This window comes from Polistes canadensis, unplaced genomic scaffold (assembly GCF_001313835.1).
Source record: "Polistes canadensis isolate GaletaPanama2010 unplaced genomic scaffold, ASM131383v1 scaffold_245, whole genome shotgun sequence".
Taxonomy (NCBI): Eukaryota; Metazoa; Arthropoda; class Insecta; order Hymenoptera; family Vespidae; genus Polistes; species Polistes canadensis.
This window is the reverse complement of record NW_014569792.1, coordinates 56,803-71,083: the sequence shown is the minus strand read 5'-3', so window position 1 is coordinate 71,083 and position 14,281 is coordinate 56,803. Positions and strand designations below refer to the sequence as shown.

The 14,281-nt window shown below is 34.5% G+C and overlaps 2 protein-coding genes across 3 annotated transcripts in view; one reads left to right on the top strand and one right to left on the bottom strand.

Annotated features, from left to right (window-relative positions):
- LOC106790541 (mucin-19-like) overlaps positions 1–2,646 on the top strand; it is a 6,001-nt gene extending 3,355 nt beyond the window's left edge. The window contains exons 6-7 of the mRNA XM_014755519.1: positions 8–188; positions 266–2,646. Of these exons, the coding sequence (XP_014611005.1) occupies positions 8–188; positions 266–2,640 (2,556 nt within the window). The 3' untranslated portion in view covers positions 2,641–2,646. The remainder of the gene's footprint in view (positions 1–7; positions 189–265) is intronic.
- Positions 2,647–3,566: 920 nt separating this feature from the next.
- On the bottom strand, positions 3,567–6,869 carry LOC106790551 (coiled-coil domain-containing protein 102A). 2 transcript variants are annotated; one of them, XM_014755533.1, is made up of 6 exons: positions 6,190–6,869; positions 5,326–6,056; positions 4,445–4,886; positions 4,104–4,378; positions 3,887–3,951; positions 3,567–3,815 (listed from the first exon to the last, which is right to left on the bottom strand). In XM_014755533.1, the coding sequence occupies exons 1-6, from the start codon at positions 6,298–6,300 to the stop codon at positions 3,793–3,795; spliced, it is 1,647 nt and encodes a 548-aa protein (XP_014611019.1). In that variant the 5' UTR covers positions 6,301–6,869; the 3' UTR covers positions 3,567–3,792. The 2 variants fall into 2 exon arrangements, with proteins under 2 accessions (XP_014611019.1, XP_014611018.1); XM_014755532.1 differs by having other exon boundaries at positions 3,887–3,963; positions 6,190–6,868.
- Between the last annotated feature and the right edge of the window lie 7,412 nt (positions 6,870–14,281).

Genomic DNA, 14,281 nt, shown 5'->3' with positions numbered 1-14,281 from the left:
TGGTATCGTAACAGGAACTACAGCAACAGGAGGAACTGAAATATATCCTGGTAGCACTGCACCGGGTAGATTACCAACTGGAGGTGGTGGACTTTATCCTAGTGGTCCTATCCCAGGAATTATTACAACTTATCCTGGAGGTGTTCCAACAGAGACACTTCGTCGACCTGGAGAACGTTACCCAGCAGGTATTTCATAAAAATTGTAATACTAATAGTATAGTAGCCTTATAAGCAATTATTTATTTCAGAGACTTTCATTTCAGGAGTTTCTTATCCCATTAGTACTGGAACAGGAACATACCCAGGTGGAATTCCACCTGGAGTAAGTACAACGGGTGTTGTTGGAGGTACATATCCAGGTGTTTCTCCAGTGGGTGATAGAGGAATGTATCCTGGGGAAATAACTGGTACCATTGTCACGGGAGGTCCGGCTTATCCTGGTAGAGGGACCACAACGGATGGAAGAGGAATTCCTGGTGCAGGAATTTTTCCTAGTATTGTTACAGGTGCCAAAACAGATGTAGGTACTTCTATATCGTATCCCGGAATATCATCTGGAATACCAGGAGTTAGTGGTCCTGGCATCGTTTCTCCGCAAGGTGGACAAACTCAACCGGGTATAACTGGATATATAACGCCAGGAACCGTATATCCAAGTGCATCTTTACCAGGAGGTGGAATCCCTGGAATGACTACTACAGGTGGAGTTTATCCAGGTTCTGGTGTATATATGCCAGGAGGTGTTGTACCAGGAACAGGAACAATAGGAGGTGGTCAATTAATCGGACAGTATCCTCCTTCCGGAAGATTGCCTACTGATCAAATTCCTGGTGTCCCTCAATATCCTACAGCACAGTATCCATCAGGACAATATCCTGATACTAAACAATACTATCCAGGTGGAATCAGCGGTCAAACGATCCCAGGTCAATATCCAGGAGGTGTCGGTACCACAGGCGCCGTAGAGCCGTCACAATATTATCAAAAACCTAAAGATATCTCAAGCACGAGTGCAGAAGATGATACTGCAGATACCCAAGCATCTAGTTCCGTAAAACAAGTTGATTCTGGTACAGAAACAAGTGCATCCGCCCAAGGTAAATACGGAAAGGGTACTGCACAATCTCAAGTGTCTGGTATTTACAGTGGTTCTGCATCATTTTCGGCGCAAGCTGGTACAAGTGATATTAATAGAAGTGCTCAAGCCGAAATAAGTGGCGGGAAGGATGGTGCGGTTAGTAATGCGGAAGGTGTTGGTGGTCGTGGAAAGAGTCAAGCTCAGGTTCAATTAAATTCTGATTCTGGCGCTACCTCAACTGGAGCGCAAAGTAGTGGTTGGAATCATGGAACAAATTCTCAGGTGCAAGCCAGTTCCAAAGGTGGAATGGCAGATGCGCAAGCTAATGGCGAAGGGAGTACTTCCAGCCAGGCACAGATTGGATTTCAGCCATATTTAAAAGATGATAGCAAAATTGAAAAATATTCCCTTCCTTTCCGTGGTGGTGGTACGGCGTCTGCACAAAGTGGAACTCATAGGGGTCAATCTCAATCTCAATTACAGGGATCGTTTCAATACGGTATCACTTATACTGGTGCTGCACAGGCTGGATCAGGATCTGGCGCAGTAGCTTCTAGAAAACCATTTAATTTTAATCTTACCAATTCTGAAGTTTATAGGCCGTATAAACCGAATAATATACCATCGATATCCAGAAATGACGACACGGAAGTAACGACTGTGCCGAACGATGCTGATTTTAATCGTATTCAGGGACAGAGGCAAGGCTTACAAACAAGCTCAAGTTCACGACAAACGGTTATTAGTGGTGTATCAAAGGAAAAAGTAGAAAATTCAATGAATAGAAAGGAACAATCTACGGATAATAAACGCGTAACTGAGCCAGTTTATGAGGAGGAAGAATATGAAGATCAATACGAAGATGAAGATTATGATTCATCTGCTAGGCAAAATCCTCCACCCAATTTAGAAAGCTTTCCTTCTAATATAAAACAAGAAGATCAACATCAATCGCAAATGATACAAATCGGTAATGCTAATCGGTACGATGTTAGGGTAACTCAGGACTCAAATATTCTACATAAAGATGACAGATTACAACCGGGTCAATCTTTACCAGGTTATACCGTTCCACCTGGTTTTCGTGGAAGAGTAATGTCAGTTGCTGGTGATGATACAATTGCTAAAGGAGATGGAAAAGCTCAATCGCAAACTGTAGCATTAATTCCAGCACAACCAAATATTACCACTCTTGAAAACAAATCACTTGGTCCAGAAACACGATCGCTTCACAACAATTACGCTAGATTTACAGGAACACCTATTTCTAAAAGTAATAGTGATCGAACTCATACTCGATCGTCGTCTAATGGTTTCCTTACACGTGATTTAGATAAATCAATTAGACCAAGTTACTACACTGTAACAAACAGTGTTGCCGGTAAAATAGATGATAACAAAAATTCTCAAAAAAAATATGAACATCGGTATTATACTAAATCTTCCACGTGCGGATATTTTACATTTTCTTGCAACGTCGTATACGGCTCTAATGGTAGAACAAAGATTTGTAAACCTAAAGTACCAACATATCCCGATGGTACACCAATGAAATGTTAATTAATCACACTGTGTATATTAGATTATTTTATATATTGTATTATTTTATATATTAATCATTAGTTAAATTTTTATTGTCCATTTAGTTTATATATATATATATATATATATATGTAATCTCTTTCATATATCGCTTTTTGCCATAAAAATACGCATAATTGAAGAGACAGGTTAATCGTTTTTAAATATGTAACTATTATATAAACATCATAATTTCATCGAATATTATATTACTAGAATATTATTATAATTATTATATATTTTCTAAATGAATAATATTTCTCTCTCTGAAAATATTTCAATGCATGTTTTATCATATTTATCGATTTACCAATAAAATACATTCGAAATAAGTGAAGAGTATTATATGGTTTTTATTCATTCAATCATAATCTAATTTTTACGAGTCAATAATTTAAAAATAATTTTACTCTCACTATAGATAACATTTTTTCTATAAATGTTTGTTATCTAATTTCTATTAGTACAATATATTTTGTAACTGTAACATTAAAATCACGGGCACATAGGTAAATGCATCATTGCTTTATCATATTCTACTTACATTTTTAACATTGACATACGGGGTTTGAACCATACGAATCAGGTATCATGACTTGTACATTTAGTAAGTCTTTTAAAAGGTGGCAACTGTGTGTGTGTTATTAATTTTTCTTATGATATATACAGTGTGTACATAGATACAAATAATTATAAAAAAATATAAACTCTAAACAATCTAAATCGTCATTAAATAAAGATGTATACAAAGAAGAAATATAAAAAAATAACAATAAAAATATATATATATATAAAAAGAAAAAATTATATACAATAATAGTAAAAAATTCGGAATTTTATTAATAAAATAATAAAAAATTCTAAAAATATAATTAAACATATAAATAAATCTTATAAATGCACAGTTTTAAAAATACATTAACAGGAATAAGATTGGGTAAAATACCTAGTTTGCTGATTACTATGTATATACATTTACAAAGTTGGTAATGAAATAATGTTGTCAGTAGACTCTTAAGATTACACAGGAATATAAGAAATATAAATTACTTTTACCTCCTAACGATTTGTTAACTCCATTTAGTTTCTTAACTAAACGAAATGTGAATATGTTTCCGTAGCGATCGTGTATTAGGCTTGATTTACTTCATAGTCTAAAACAGTAAATGCAAAAGCATAATTTCATACTAATTTATATCTTAATCATAGACAGATTAAATCATACCATCGGATAATTCTTCATCGTCGTTTAATTTATTATCTAATGATTCCACGGATCTGTTCACCCCGCTTGTTTCAGAACTAACGATGAAGCAGAGAGAGAGAGAGAAAGAGAGAGAGAGAGAAAGAGAGAGAGAGAGAGAGAGAGAAAGAGAGAAAGAGAGAGAGCATATGATTAATTTAGAACATATAATTATGTTAGATGGAAAATAATAATGTACCTGTTTTTAAAATGTTCTAATTGTACATTAGCTGACTGCAATTGTTCCAGAAGATCTTCATTGGCCCTCTGTAATTTACGTACACTATTGGTTGCAACATCTACTTCGTCTTGAGCTAAAGATAATTCTTTTTTAAGTTCGTCTACTCTTCCTCTGACTCTTTTAACTTCTCCTTCATATTGCTCCAATCTTCGCATTGCGTGTGATAATTCTGTTGTTTTTTCACCTAACAGTTTTTTCAACTTTGTTTGGGAATGTTTTATATCTGATAACTCCTGATGAAAAGAAATAATGTAAAATCCGTTTAAAAGACATGGAGAAATTTTATATAAAATATAAACCTTGTTTCTATCCAAAAGCTCTTGTTGCAAGAGTTTTCTATCCAATTCCGTATCCGTAGTGGAAAGTGGACGAGATCTTCGTGATTCTAGTCTTTCTTGTAAGTCATGCAATTCAATTCGTAATTGCTTATTTTCTCTCTCCAATGAAATTTTTTCAGTCTCTAAACGTTCGCGTTTACCCCATTCTGCTGCATTTTCAGCTTGTAATTTTCCTAATTTTGTCCATAATTCTGACAATCTATGATCCATTCCTTCTTTACTTAAAGTTTCAACAACCAAATCATTGTGGGCGCTGCTAAGCTCATCTTGATATCGTTCTTTTAATTCTAAAAGTTCTCTTATAGCTTCATCTCTACTTTTTTGAAGTTCCTCGCACTGTTCTTGTAACTGTGTAACTTCTACTTTCAATTTTTCCATGTCATTGTGTAATGAATTCTTTTCTCTACAAAAATAAAATAAAATAAAATAAATTAATCGGTAAGACAAACGATGTCTTACAAAAAATAAAATGTTAACTGTAATTTAAGTAATCGATTTTCCTTTATTATTTGCGCAGGATATTAAAAAATTTATTATTTCTAATTTTTTTGCAATAAATAATTTTCTCTTTCCTGTATATATTTAAAAATTAAGAATTATAAAAAAAAACAATTAAAAAACAAATAGAAAAAAATTATTTAAAAAAACTTCCCCGATGGAGGATCGAACCACTGACTAACAGCACGAGAAGCGAGCACGCTACTACTTACGCTATCGCGCCATTTGATAAAAAGTTGCATTTAAAATATTATAAAAATGTATACAAAAAATCAAAACAAAGCTTTTTCTCAAAATCTCTTTGTTAGATATATATAAAAGATATTGCTTAAATAAAAACTTACACTTTTTCGTCATAAATAGTTTGAGTTGCCTCATCCAACCTAAGTTGTAACATAGATAGTTTCTGCGCTAATACTTCCTCATTGTACATTTCTATTGAAGATTGACGTTTTTCTGCTTTACTTTCTACCGATGATTCTACAGCTAATTGTGCAATATCTCTGTCTAATGTACTCAAAGAACCTTCTTTATATAATTCTACTGCATGTTTTGGAACTGCACCTTGAAGTACATACTCTTCGATATCTCTATCCGGTAAAGCAGTATGAATACTCATATTAACATTTGATTCCTCAAACGATCGTTGGCATGATAATGCTTCTTTTTGACTCCCTTTTTCTTGTTGCTCTACATTATTGTAAAAGTCTAACAATTCATCTATACCAAGTGTACTCCTTAATTGTGAATCGGATTCCAACACCGAGAATATTTGCTGATTGAAATGTCCTGCATGTTTCAATAATAACATATGTATCTTTTCTATTTCATTTTTCAACTGTTCATTTTTCATTTCCAATTCTTGTGATTCATGTTTATACGTATTAGCATCCTTCATAGCAATTTCTAATTTAGCTCTAAGAGCCTTGGCTTCTTCTCGAGCCATGTTCCTTTCGTTTCTAACTTTGCTCCACTTTTCACGCCAATTGGCAGTACAATCTGACCACCATCTCATAGTTTTTTCCATTTGCGCTGCACGTGCTCTAGCTTCCTCCAATTCTCTTTGCGGCAATGCCTAATATTACGAAAAATTAACAAATAAATACTTGCAATGGAAAATAATTTCCATTCTTTATATATGAATAAATATCAAAAAAAAGATAAAAACAAAGTGAAATCATAGTTTCACAAATATGTAATAGTAGTACCTCTTTAGTTTCCCATTCATTAGCCATATAACGTGAGGAAGAAGATACATTAACGTCATGTTCTCTCATGTATCGTCGAGATGACGTTCCACTGGCCGTAGATTGTGCCATGACTGAAAAAACTAACCTACGTTCCTTTTTTGCTAACAAAAATACTTTAAAGTCTTAAGAAACAATGCTAAATCAATAATGTTTGCGAATAGATACAATACGTGTTAGTCGTATAATTTATTTATTATATTATTCTCTTCATCGTTTAAAAGAATTTTTCTATATTGATATATATTATTAGTGTAACAGCAGGTCAGTTTACGTATGCTTATCTTTCCGCATGCAACACCTGCATGCAGTTACACACACGTTGCATTCACCTGTGTTTATTAATGTTCATAGATAAAATTCGTTTATATTCAATCTGCATGAAATAGGTATATTGGGAATACGTATAAATGATTTATTACAAATATAAAGATTGACCAGACAGACCACTATTACAAAAAACTAGATTTCAATCGCACCCTTAAGAACTTATAGGTTCGCTAGTGTCGTTATTTTTAAGTGCTCCCTCTTGATTACAATTATTTTTATCAAATTTCTTTTAAGCTCTTACTGTATAATAACATTTCAGTGTTTTATACGAATGAAACATTGGTTTTGATATCTGAGAGATAAAGTAATGGTAAATTAAATAAAAATAAATAATAACCACAATAGTAGTAAACATATTGACCTGCCATCTATGCAAGGATTACCAAACTATATGAACCTTGTCAAGTTATTATCACGTGATAATGTAGCGCAGTGCCATCTATTGGGGGGTGAAAAAAACTTTTGAACACGTGATTTTTTACTGTGATTTAAAAACAAGAATATATAAATAATAAATCCTCGACGAGATAATTATTTTTCATAAATTTATAATAAACGATAAAAACCACAATCCATTCTTTACAATATATATGTATATTAAATATATGATTAAATATAAATATAAGTTATATATGATTAAATATAAATAAAAGTATGCAACAATAATTTCGATGGACGAGAACAAAAATATAAATTATTCGCGTACTTTATAATAATAATAATAATAATTGTCATAAAATGTTAGCAATAAGAAACTCTTTTCCTATGGATTAGTCTAGTTTTAATAATAGTAATGAAGAAGGAGCTCGAGCTTTCGTCCCTTGAATTTCTTCTTCTTCTTCTTCTTCTTTTACCATCCCTTCTATTCTTCATTCTTGGAAGAAATAAAAGCAGAGTTGTAAGAGTCGGATGATTAATATCCAGCCGACAGTTTGTGAAGCGGACAGCCAATAAACGGGATAAAAATACTCGTGAAAAATAGCGCGCTCATTAGGGGTACAGTCACATCTGTGACTGCTGCCTGGAACGCGCTAGAGGAGACCAGAAAGTCGCGACGTAGAAGGCAAAACGGAGGGACAGATTTATTAAAGTAATGGTAGATTATTTTAATATTCCGATGGGAGCGCGCGTGCTCTCTTTCTTTCTTTTTTTCTTTTTTTTCTCTTTCCCATCCTCTCTTTTTCTCTCCCTCCTACCCCCTTTCCACCCCTACCACCCCATTTTCTCATTCCTCTCCATTCGTTGTCTTGTGCAATTCAATAATCCTCCTCCTTGCCCCCATCTTTTCCCTCTTTCTTTTCCCTCTTTCTTTTCTTTTATAACCGGAATTGAAATAGCAAAAGCTTCCTCCACTCGTTTTACATTATTAGTAATAAACTCTGATGTTTTACGCGATGCCAGGCAGCTTCTACGTTTTGCCTTCTTACTATTTTAAAACTTCAAACTTGCTTTCGCATTCATGGACATTTTTCGGTATCAACGATACGTAGTATATATGTATAAGTCATCTTTGTAATATTATTATTCTTTAAAACATTTTTCTAAAGAAAATCTCAGCGTAAATTTATTATAGTGAGAAACAAGAAAAATAAGAGAGATAGGTAGATAGATAGATAGGGAGAGTGAGAGAAAGAAATCTGAAAACGGTAACGCGTAATTTTGGATTTCGAAATCGTATAGAGATAAATTTATTTGAGCATTTTTGTGTTTTCGAAATCTATTCGTATGATCTTCCATTGCGTATACACCCAATGTATATTACTCGATGTTCGAAATATTTTTCGTGCTACTCTTTTTTTGTTGTTGTAATTTTTCGACAGAGCAGAGGGATGGTTGGTTGGTTGGTTGGGAAGGTTTTTATTTGGTTCTCTCTCTCACCCCCAGTTCTTTTTTTATTTTATTTTCTTTTTTATCGAAATTAAACGTTTCACTTTATCGTTACGTACGGCAATTAATAATAACTCACGATCGGGCATATCTTTTATAACCTTCCGGAGTATAAATTGCGAAATTCTGGAATTATCAGGCGACGGGAATGAAAGGCTATTTCCGTTGCACGAAATCGCGAGCAATATTTTACGCGGGATTGGGGTTGAACGCGGACACATCGACGTTTGATATTTTTATGCAGTGGCGCCACCGCGGTGAGATTTACGAGGCAGATATGCGATCACAAAATGTCCGACACTAAATCAAACATGTTGCATTGGAAAACATCCGAAATTATTATTGGGACTTTTATTGGTCTTCCGGAAATGAAATAAATGTATGACGTAACTTTTATAACCTTCCTATATTCTCGATATATACGTATATATATATATGTATATATAATATAAGTATAATATAAGTTAAAAAACAAATGACTATTGAAACAGGGACTAATTCAAATGACATCACTTCTCATAAAAAGAATCTGACTGTAATCGAATATTTTTAATAATTTCATCATTATTTTCTATCAACTAGATAATAGAGTATATAGAAATAACAAAAGTTACGTTTAAATTATAGAAGATGACAACAAAATATAGAAAAGTCACGTATTTTGGGGTAGTCCGGTACGAGGCAATATATCGCAGGTTATTGTCCATTAGAGGAGCGCAACGTGGCCATCTACGCCACCAACTTATTTTATGATATTGCTGACTTTCTCTTGCTTTTCCTTCTTCGACGGTCATTCTGTCTTATAGTAAGTATCACGGATATTCACTATCCATTTAACTTACTTTAACGCATCCGATGAACTTTCTAACAGGTTCACCGAGCAATATTATCAACGTAACTCTGTCTATCGTTAAAGACGATAAATATATCCATCGATAAATCGATCTCTCTCTATCTTTCTCTTTTGCTTAATCATCGATCATTCCCTTCATTTGAATTTCGAGTCTGAAAATGATCGTAATCGTGAAAAATGTATCATTCTAAACGGTCTCATAAATCTGCTCCTAACACTACTCTACTACTTTAGCACAGAGAAGGAAGAAGAGTAAGAGTAAGAGAAACAGAGACAAAGAGAGAGTGAGAGAGAGTAAGAGAGAAAGAGAGAGAGAGAGAGAGTACTGTAAGAGACGATGGCAGAGAGGGCTGGTTAATTGGCATGACAGATAGAGGGTGCGAGAGAAGTTGTCGCTTAGTAACATTACGTCGCGATGAAAGTGATATCCAACCCCCCTACGTCGTACCAACCCCCGCTACGCTCTACCGCTCGCACACAACTCCATTTTCCCCTTCCCCTCAACCCCCGGCGTGGTCTTCACAGATGAACGATCAGAGTAGTTTCCAGGAGCATTCGATTTCTACTATCATTAGAAACGTTCCAAACAATCATTAATATTACGAGATACCCGAAAAGCTATTACCATTCATCGACCGACATGTAGTCGGTTCGAGTGATGATAATGGTGTTTAAAAAAAAAACACACACGCACACACATATAGAAAAAAAATCATAGAAAAGGGATTCGAACAAAAAAGAATGCAGTATTTTAAATAACGAAACTTATAACTCTAAATCTGATGTGAATTAAAAAACAAAAGAACAACAAGTATTTTTGAATGAACGAATATTTGTTTAATAAAGATGAATAAAAATTAGTAAAGTAAATTCATTTTTCGTTTTAATAATCATGTATAGAATCACGTAATAGACTGGCAACCAATCTAAACTGAAAATTTACTTAAACCGATTAGCATGGTGGCTCTTTTCTCTTTCTCTCTTTCTCTTTTGTAACATCTATCGGCGTCGTATCTCTTTGTCAAGAAGCCGAAGCCGAGTATGTTTGCGCGGGGTCGAGAACAGTACACTAAGCTACAAAAGACCAACGTAGCTTTATATCCCCGACTAACATCGTTTACTGCTTTTCCCTTCTCTATACATCATCCGACGACTCATCTGCTGACTTGTTATTAAATTAATCCTTCGTTTAGTCAAATTGATGCATTGATATCACAGAGCACTCATAACTCACGACACCCTCTCTTGTTTCACGTATATACGTATACACAAACATACGCAAATAGTGAGAGTTAGATAGTTAGAATTAAACGGAGACAGAGAGAGAGAGAGAGAGAGTGGGTGAGAGGATGAGAGAGAAAAAGAACAAATGTAGACCACCCTCTTGATCTAACGAAAGGGGTGGGAAGGTTACAAGAGCTCTCTGCGTGATCACCATTTGCTACTTTACTATTTATTAATATCTTTTAGTTAACATTTTATAACACCATTTGCACACGGGGTAAGACCAATGCTTACGTCATCTGGGCTGTGATAAGTGACGCCCAACTCTCTTATTAATCTTCTTCTATGGGAAATGCGAGAGAAAGAAGATAGTTTTGATAATATTTTTGGTTTCACGTCATCAATAATTCAACTCCGGTTATTCTTCCTCGTTCGACGATCAGTTTTTAGGAGAAGGAAAAGGAGAAGGGGTGGAGGAGGATGAGATGGAAGAGTGGAGTTGGGGCAACAGGGGGGCGTTTACTTTGTCTATGCTGGAGATCTTGTTTCGAGTAAGGCAACCGTTCAAAATGGGGTGACTTTAATACCCGCAAATAAAAGTGCACGTGACTCTTTTAAATAATCCTTTGGTAACTTTGGACTTTTTCTCATTTGGACTATTCAAAACAATTGCATTGTACAACTATTTTTTTCCTATTTTCTTTTTTATATACCCCGTTTTTCACACACAAGATAGAGATATATATTATTATACTATATTATAAAGATATATTATAATACTTAACCTAAAAATTACACTTACATATATGGATGTATACCTTTGTATATATGTGTATAGAAAGAAAAAGAGAAAGAGAAAGAGAGAGAGGTATTGTGGGTAGCAAGAATCTAATACTTTTTTATATCCAAAGAAAATAGTATCGATTACGACGTGGACCTTACTCGGGCAAAGTCATAATCCGTAACCGTGGGGGTCCCTTTTCGTAAGCGCGCGAATCGCTAACTCGCTTTTCCACTCGTATCCTTTTCCTAGTATGGTGTTACCGCACCACCATACCGTACCGCACGGTACGAGAACAACGTATACGTTGTAACTTGTAGGGTATTTGAGAGGTAAAAAACATGATGCCAAAACTCCTGCTTTAGAGAGACAGGAACAGAGAAATAGAAAACGAGAAAACGAGAAAGACAAAGGGAAGAGAATGAGAATGAGAATGAGAATGAGAAAGATAGAAATATAGAGACAGAGACAAAGAGAGAGAGAATAGAAACGTGTGCCACGTCTGAGCAGAATCGAGTAGAGTAAAACGGGCGCAGGGTAGGCCATAAACAAGTGCTTACCGCAATCTAATGCGTCTGTAATTGCTCGAGCACCAGTATCTCCCCCAACGGTCCCACTTGCTCGCGCGATTTAATTACTATGTAAATGTCGCATTCCCTAACCTGTCCGTTTTCCCTCTCTTCCTCTCTTACTCTCTCTCTCTCTCTGGTTTCTCTGTCGTTCATTCTCTTTCCCTGTACTCTCTCTCTGGTTTCTCTCTTCCACTACTCTTCCACCTCTTGTTCCGTACACCCTTCTCCCTTCGCTGTCGCCCGATGTCCTTAATTACTTTATACGTTATTATAGCCCACCAACTACCGCCCGACCGTACTCACTCTCTCTCTTTCTCTTTGTCTCTTTCTCTTTCCGTCTCTTTCTCTTTCTCTCACTCACTCCATCCGAACACCCAGACATTCCACTCCATTTCGCTCGGCCATATTGTTTGCTGGCTCAAGGCGACGCCTTCGTGTCTCTCTTTACGAAGAACCATTCGTTCATTCGTTTGTTCGTTCAACGAAATATTTTTCATTTTTATTGTTTCGTTTAATTTACTAATCGCAATTAATTTGGCCATTTTCTGACGGAAAATATAGATAATAATATATGGCAATGCAATTTTTATGTATATGTTAGGTTAGGGAAAAAGAAATCTATTTTTTCGGTGGATGCCCTTTAATGATCGATATATTGTAAAGTATAGATCAAATATATTTCTGATTTATGCACGTTGGAAAGGGGTTACATTTCACATTAAAAATATTCTATTGCTGATTTTTGTTTGGTCCATTCAGTTGTGAGTTATTGGGTGTTAAAAATGGAAGCCAACGGAGACAAAATTCGGTTCAATAAAAATGATTAACGAAAGTATGTATACGTAAAATTGAACTGTAAATTATTCTAATTGATAATAAATTGAATTTTGGTTAGATTGGTTTTATTATTGTGGAAGTATTTCTAAATAAATTCTGTTTTTTCTTTCTTTTCCTTGACTTACATTACAGAATACTTTAGTAATCATCGACACATGTACATGTTTACCGCTAATCGAATCTTTATACTACTTTATATGAAGCAAATCCTGGGATCTGGGTGTCGCCTAACGGATCCCGTCGTACACGCGTTTATCCTACACGTGTACAGATCCTCCACGCAATCATCCTACACGCAATGGCCCTACGCATACTGATTCAACACACTAACCAATCCTGTAAGGGATGATACTACACACTCCATGATCCTACACGCGTAAGTACTAATCCTCACAGTGTGTTGACCAATCCCCCTCTTTATATATATAATATAATAATAATAATAATAATAATAATAATAATAATAATAATGGCATACATTTGATGATCTTTGCTCTAACGTATTAGATAATATTGTATCTTTTAAGAAATAAATATGATATAATTTCTAAAATAAAAAATTGTATTATTTATACAAATGAAAATACAAAATATTAAATAAGGGTGAGGCTAGCAACCAACCCTACGGTAAAAACAATAAATCGTTCCTAAAAATAGCTATAAACAAAAAAAGCTATTATAACAGGACAAAGTCCTAATAAAAAGAGGAAGAAGAAGAAGTAGATAATATTTGATGATAATTACTTGAAACGATCATACAATTTGAATTCTAACAATTCGAACATTAGCATTCTCGCTTTCTATCATGAAATTCAAACATTTACCTGTTGCTCTGAGATGTTCTTATCAAAATATCTTGACGCGTCATCTCTGTCATCCCTGATTAGAAATCTTGAGAAATGTCCACTCCGATTTCGAGCACATTGACATTCTCAATCATTTGCATGCGCGAATTTCTAATAATATTAATAATAATAATGTTGATGACGTTACGATTCAAATGATCTTAACTAAAATGTCCATTATTATTATAAACAAAATATATTTATCAAATCTATCTTTATTTTTTCTTATTTTTCTATAAACACATATTTAAACCAATAATTTGAACCTAACCTTAAATTTCTACCAACGAAAATTGTTCTAGCACTTTAACCGTTCATGCTCTCGTTCCAATTTATTAATTATCGAATAATCGATTTTAACATTAGCTGGCGTACCGCATAATCGATGTTCGATTATACGGCACATAAATTCGTACGAATTAATTCAATGACCGTTGATAAAGCATAATTATCAGAAAGGGAGGTCCATCGTGCGTTAGACCGATTTTGCGTATGACCACTTTCTCTCTCTACCTCTCTTTATCTCTATCTATGTATCTCTCTTCATTCATCATTAATCCTACTCGGTTATTAGCTCTTATTTCGTAAACGGTTGTTACAAAAATACCTTAATGTTTCTTCTTAAGTCTCCCGATCTGTCTCCTGTTTTAACATTATGTAAAATTTACTTAAAAATCTCTTTATAAATCCCTCGTAATTGTTTATGTTACAAATCCATCGAGTT

Excerpts from the sequence above, each read along its gene's own strand:
- LOC106790551 (XM_014755532.1), bottom strand. The coding sequence starts at position 6,300 with ATGGCACAATCTACGGCCAGTGGAACGTCATCTCGACGATACATGAGA. Across the intron at positions 6,057-6,189 it reads ATGAATGGGAAACTAAAGAG|GCATTGCCGCAAAGAGAATT; the intron begins GTACTACTATTA and ends TCGTAATATTAG. Across the intron at positions 3,816-3,886 it reads CGATGAAGAATTATCCGATG|ACTATGAAGTAAATCAAGCC; the intron begins GTATGATTTAAT and ends TTACTGTTTTAG.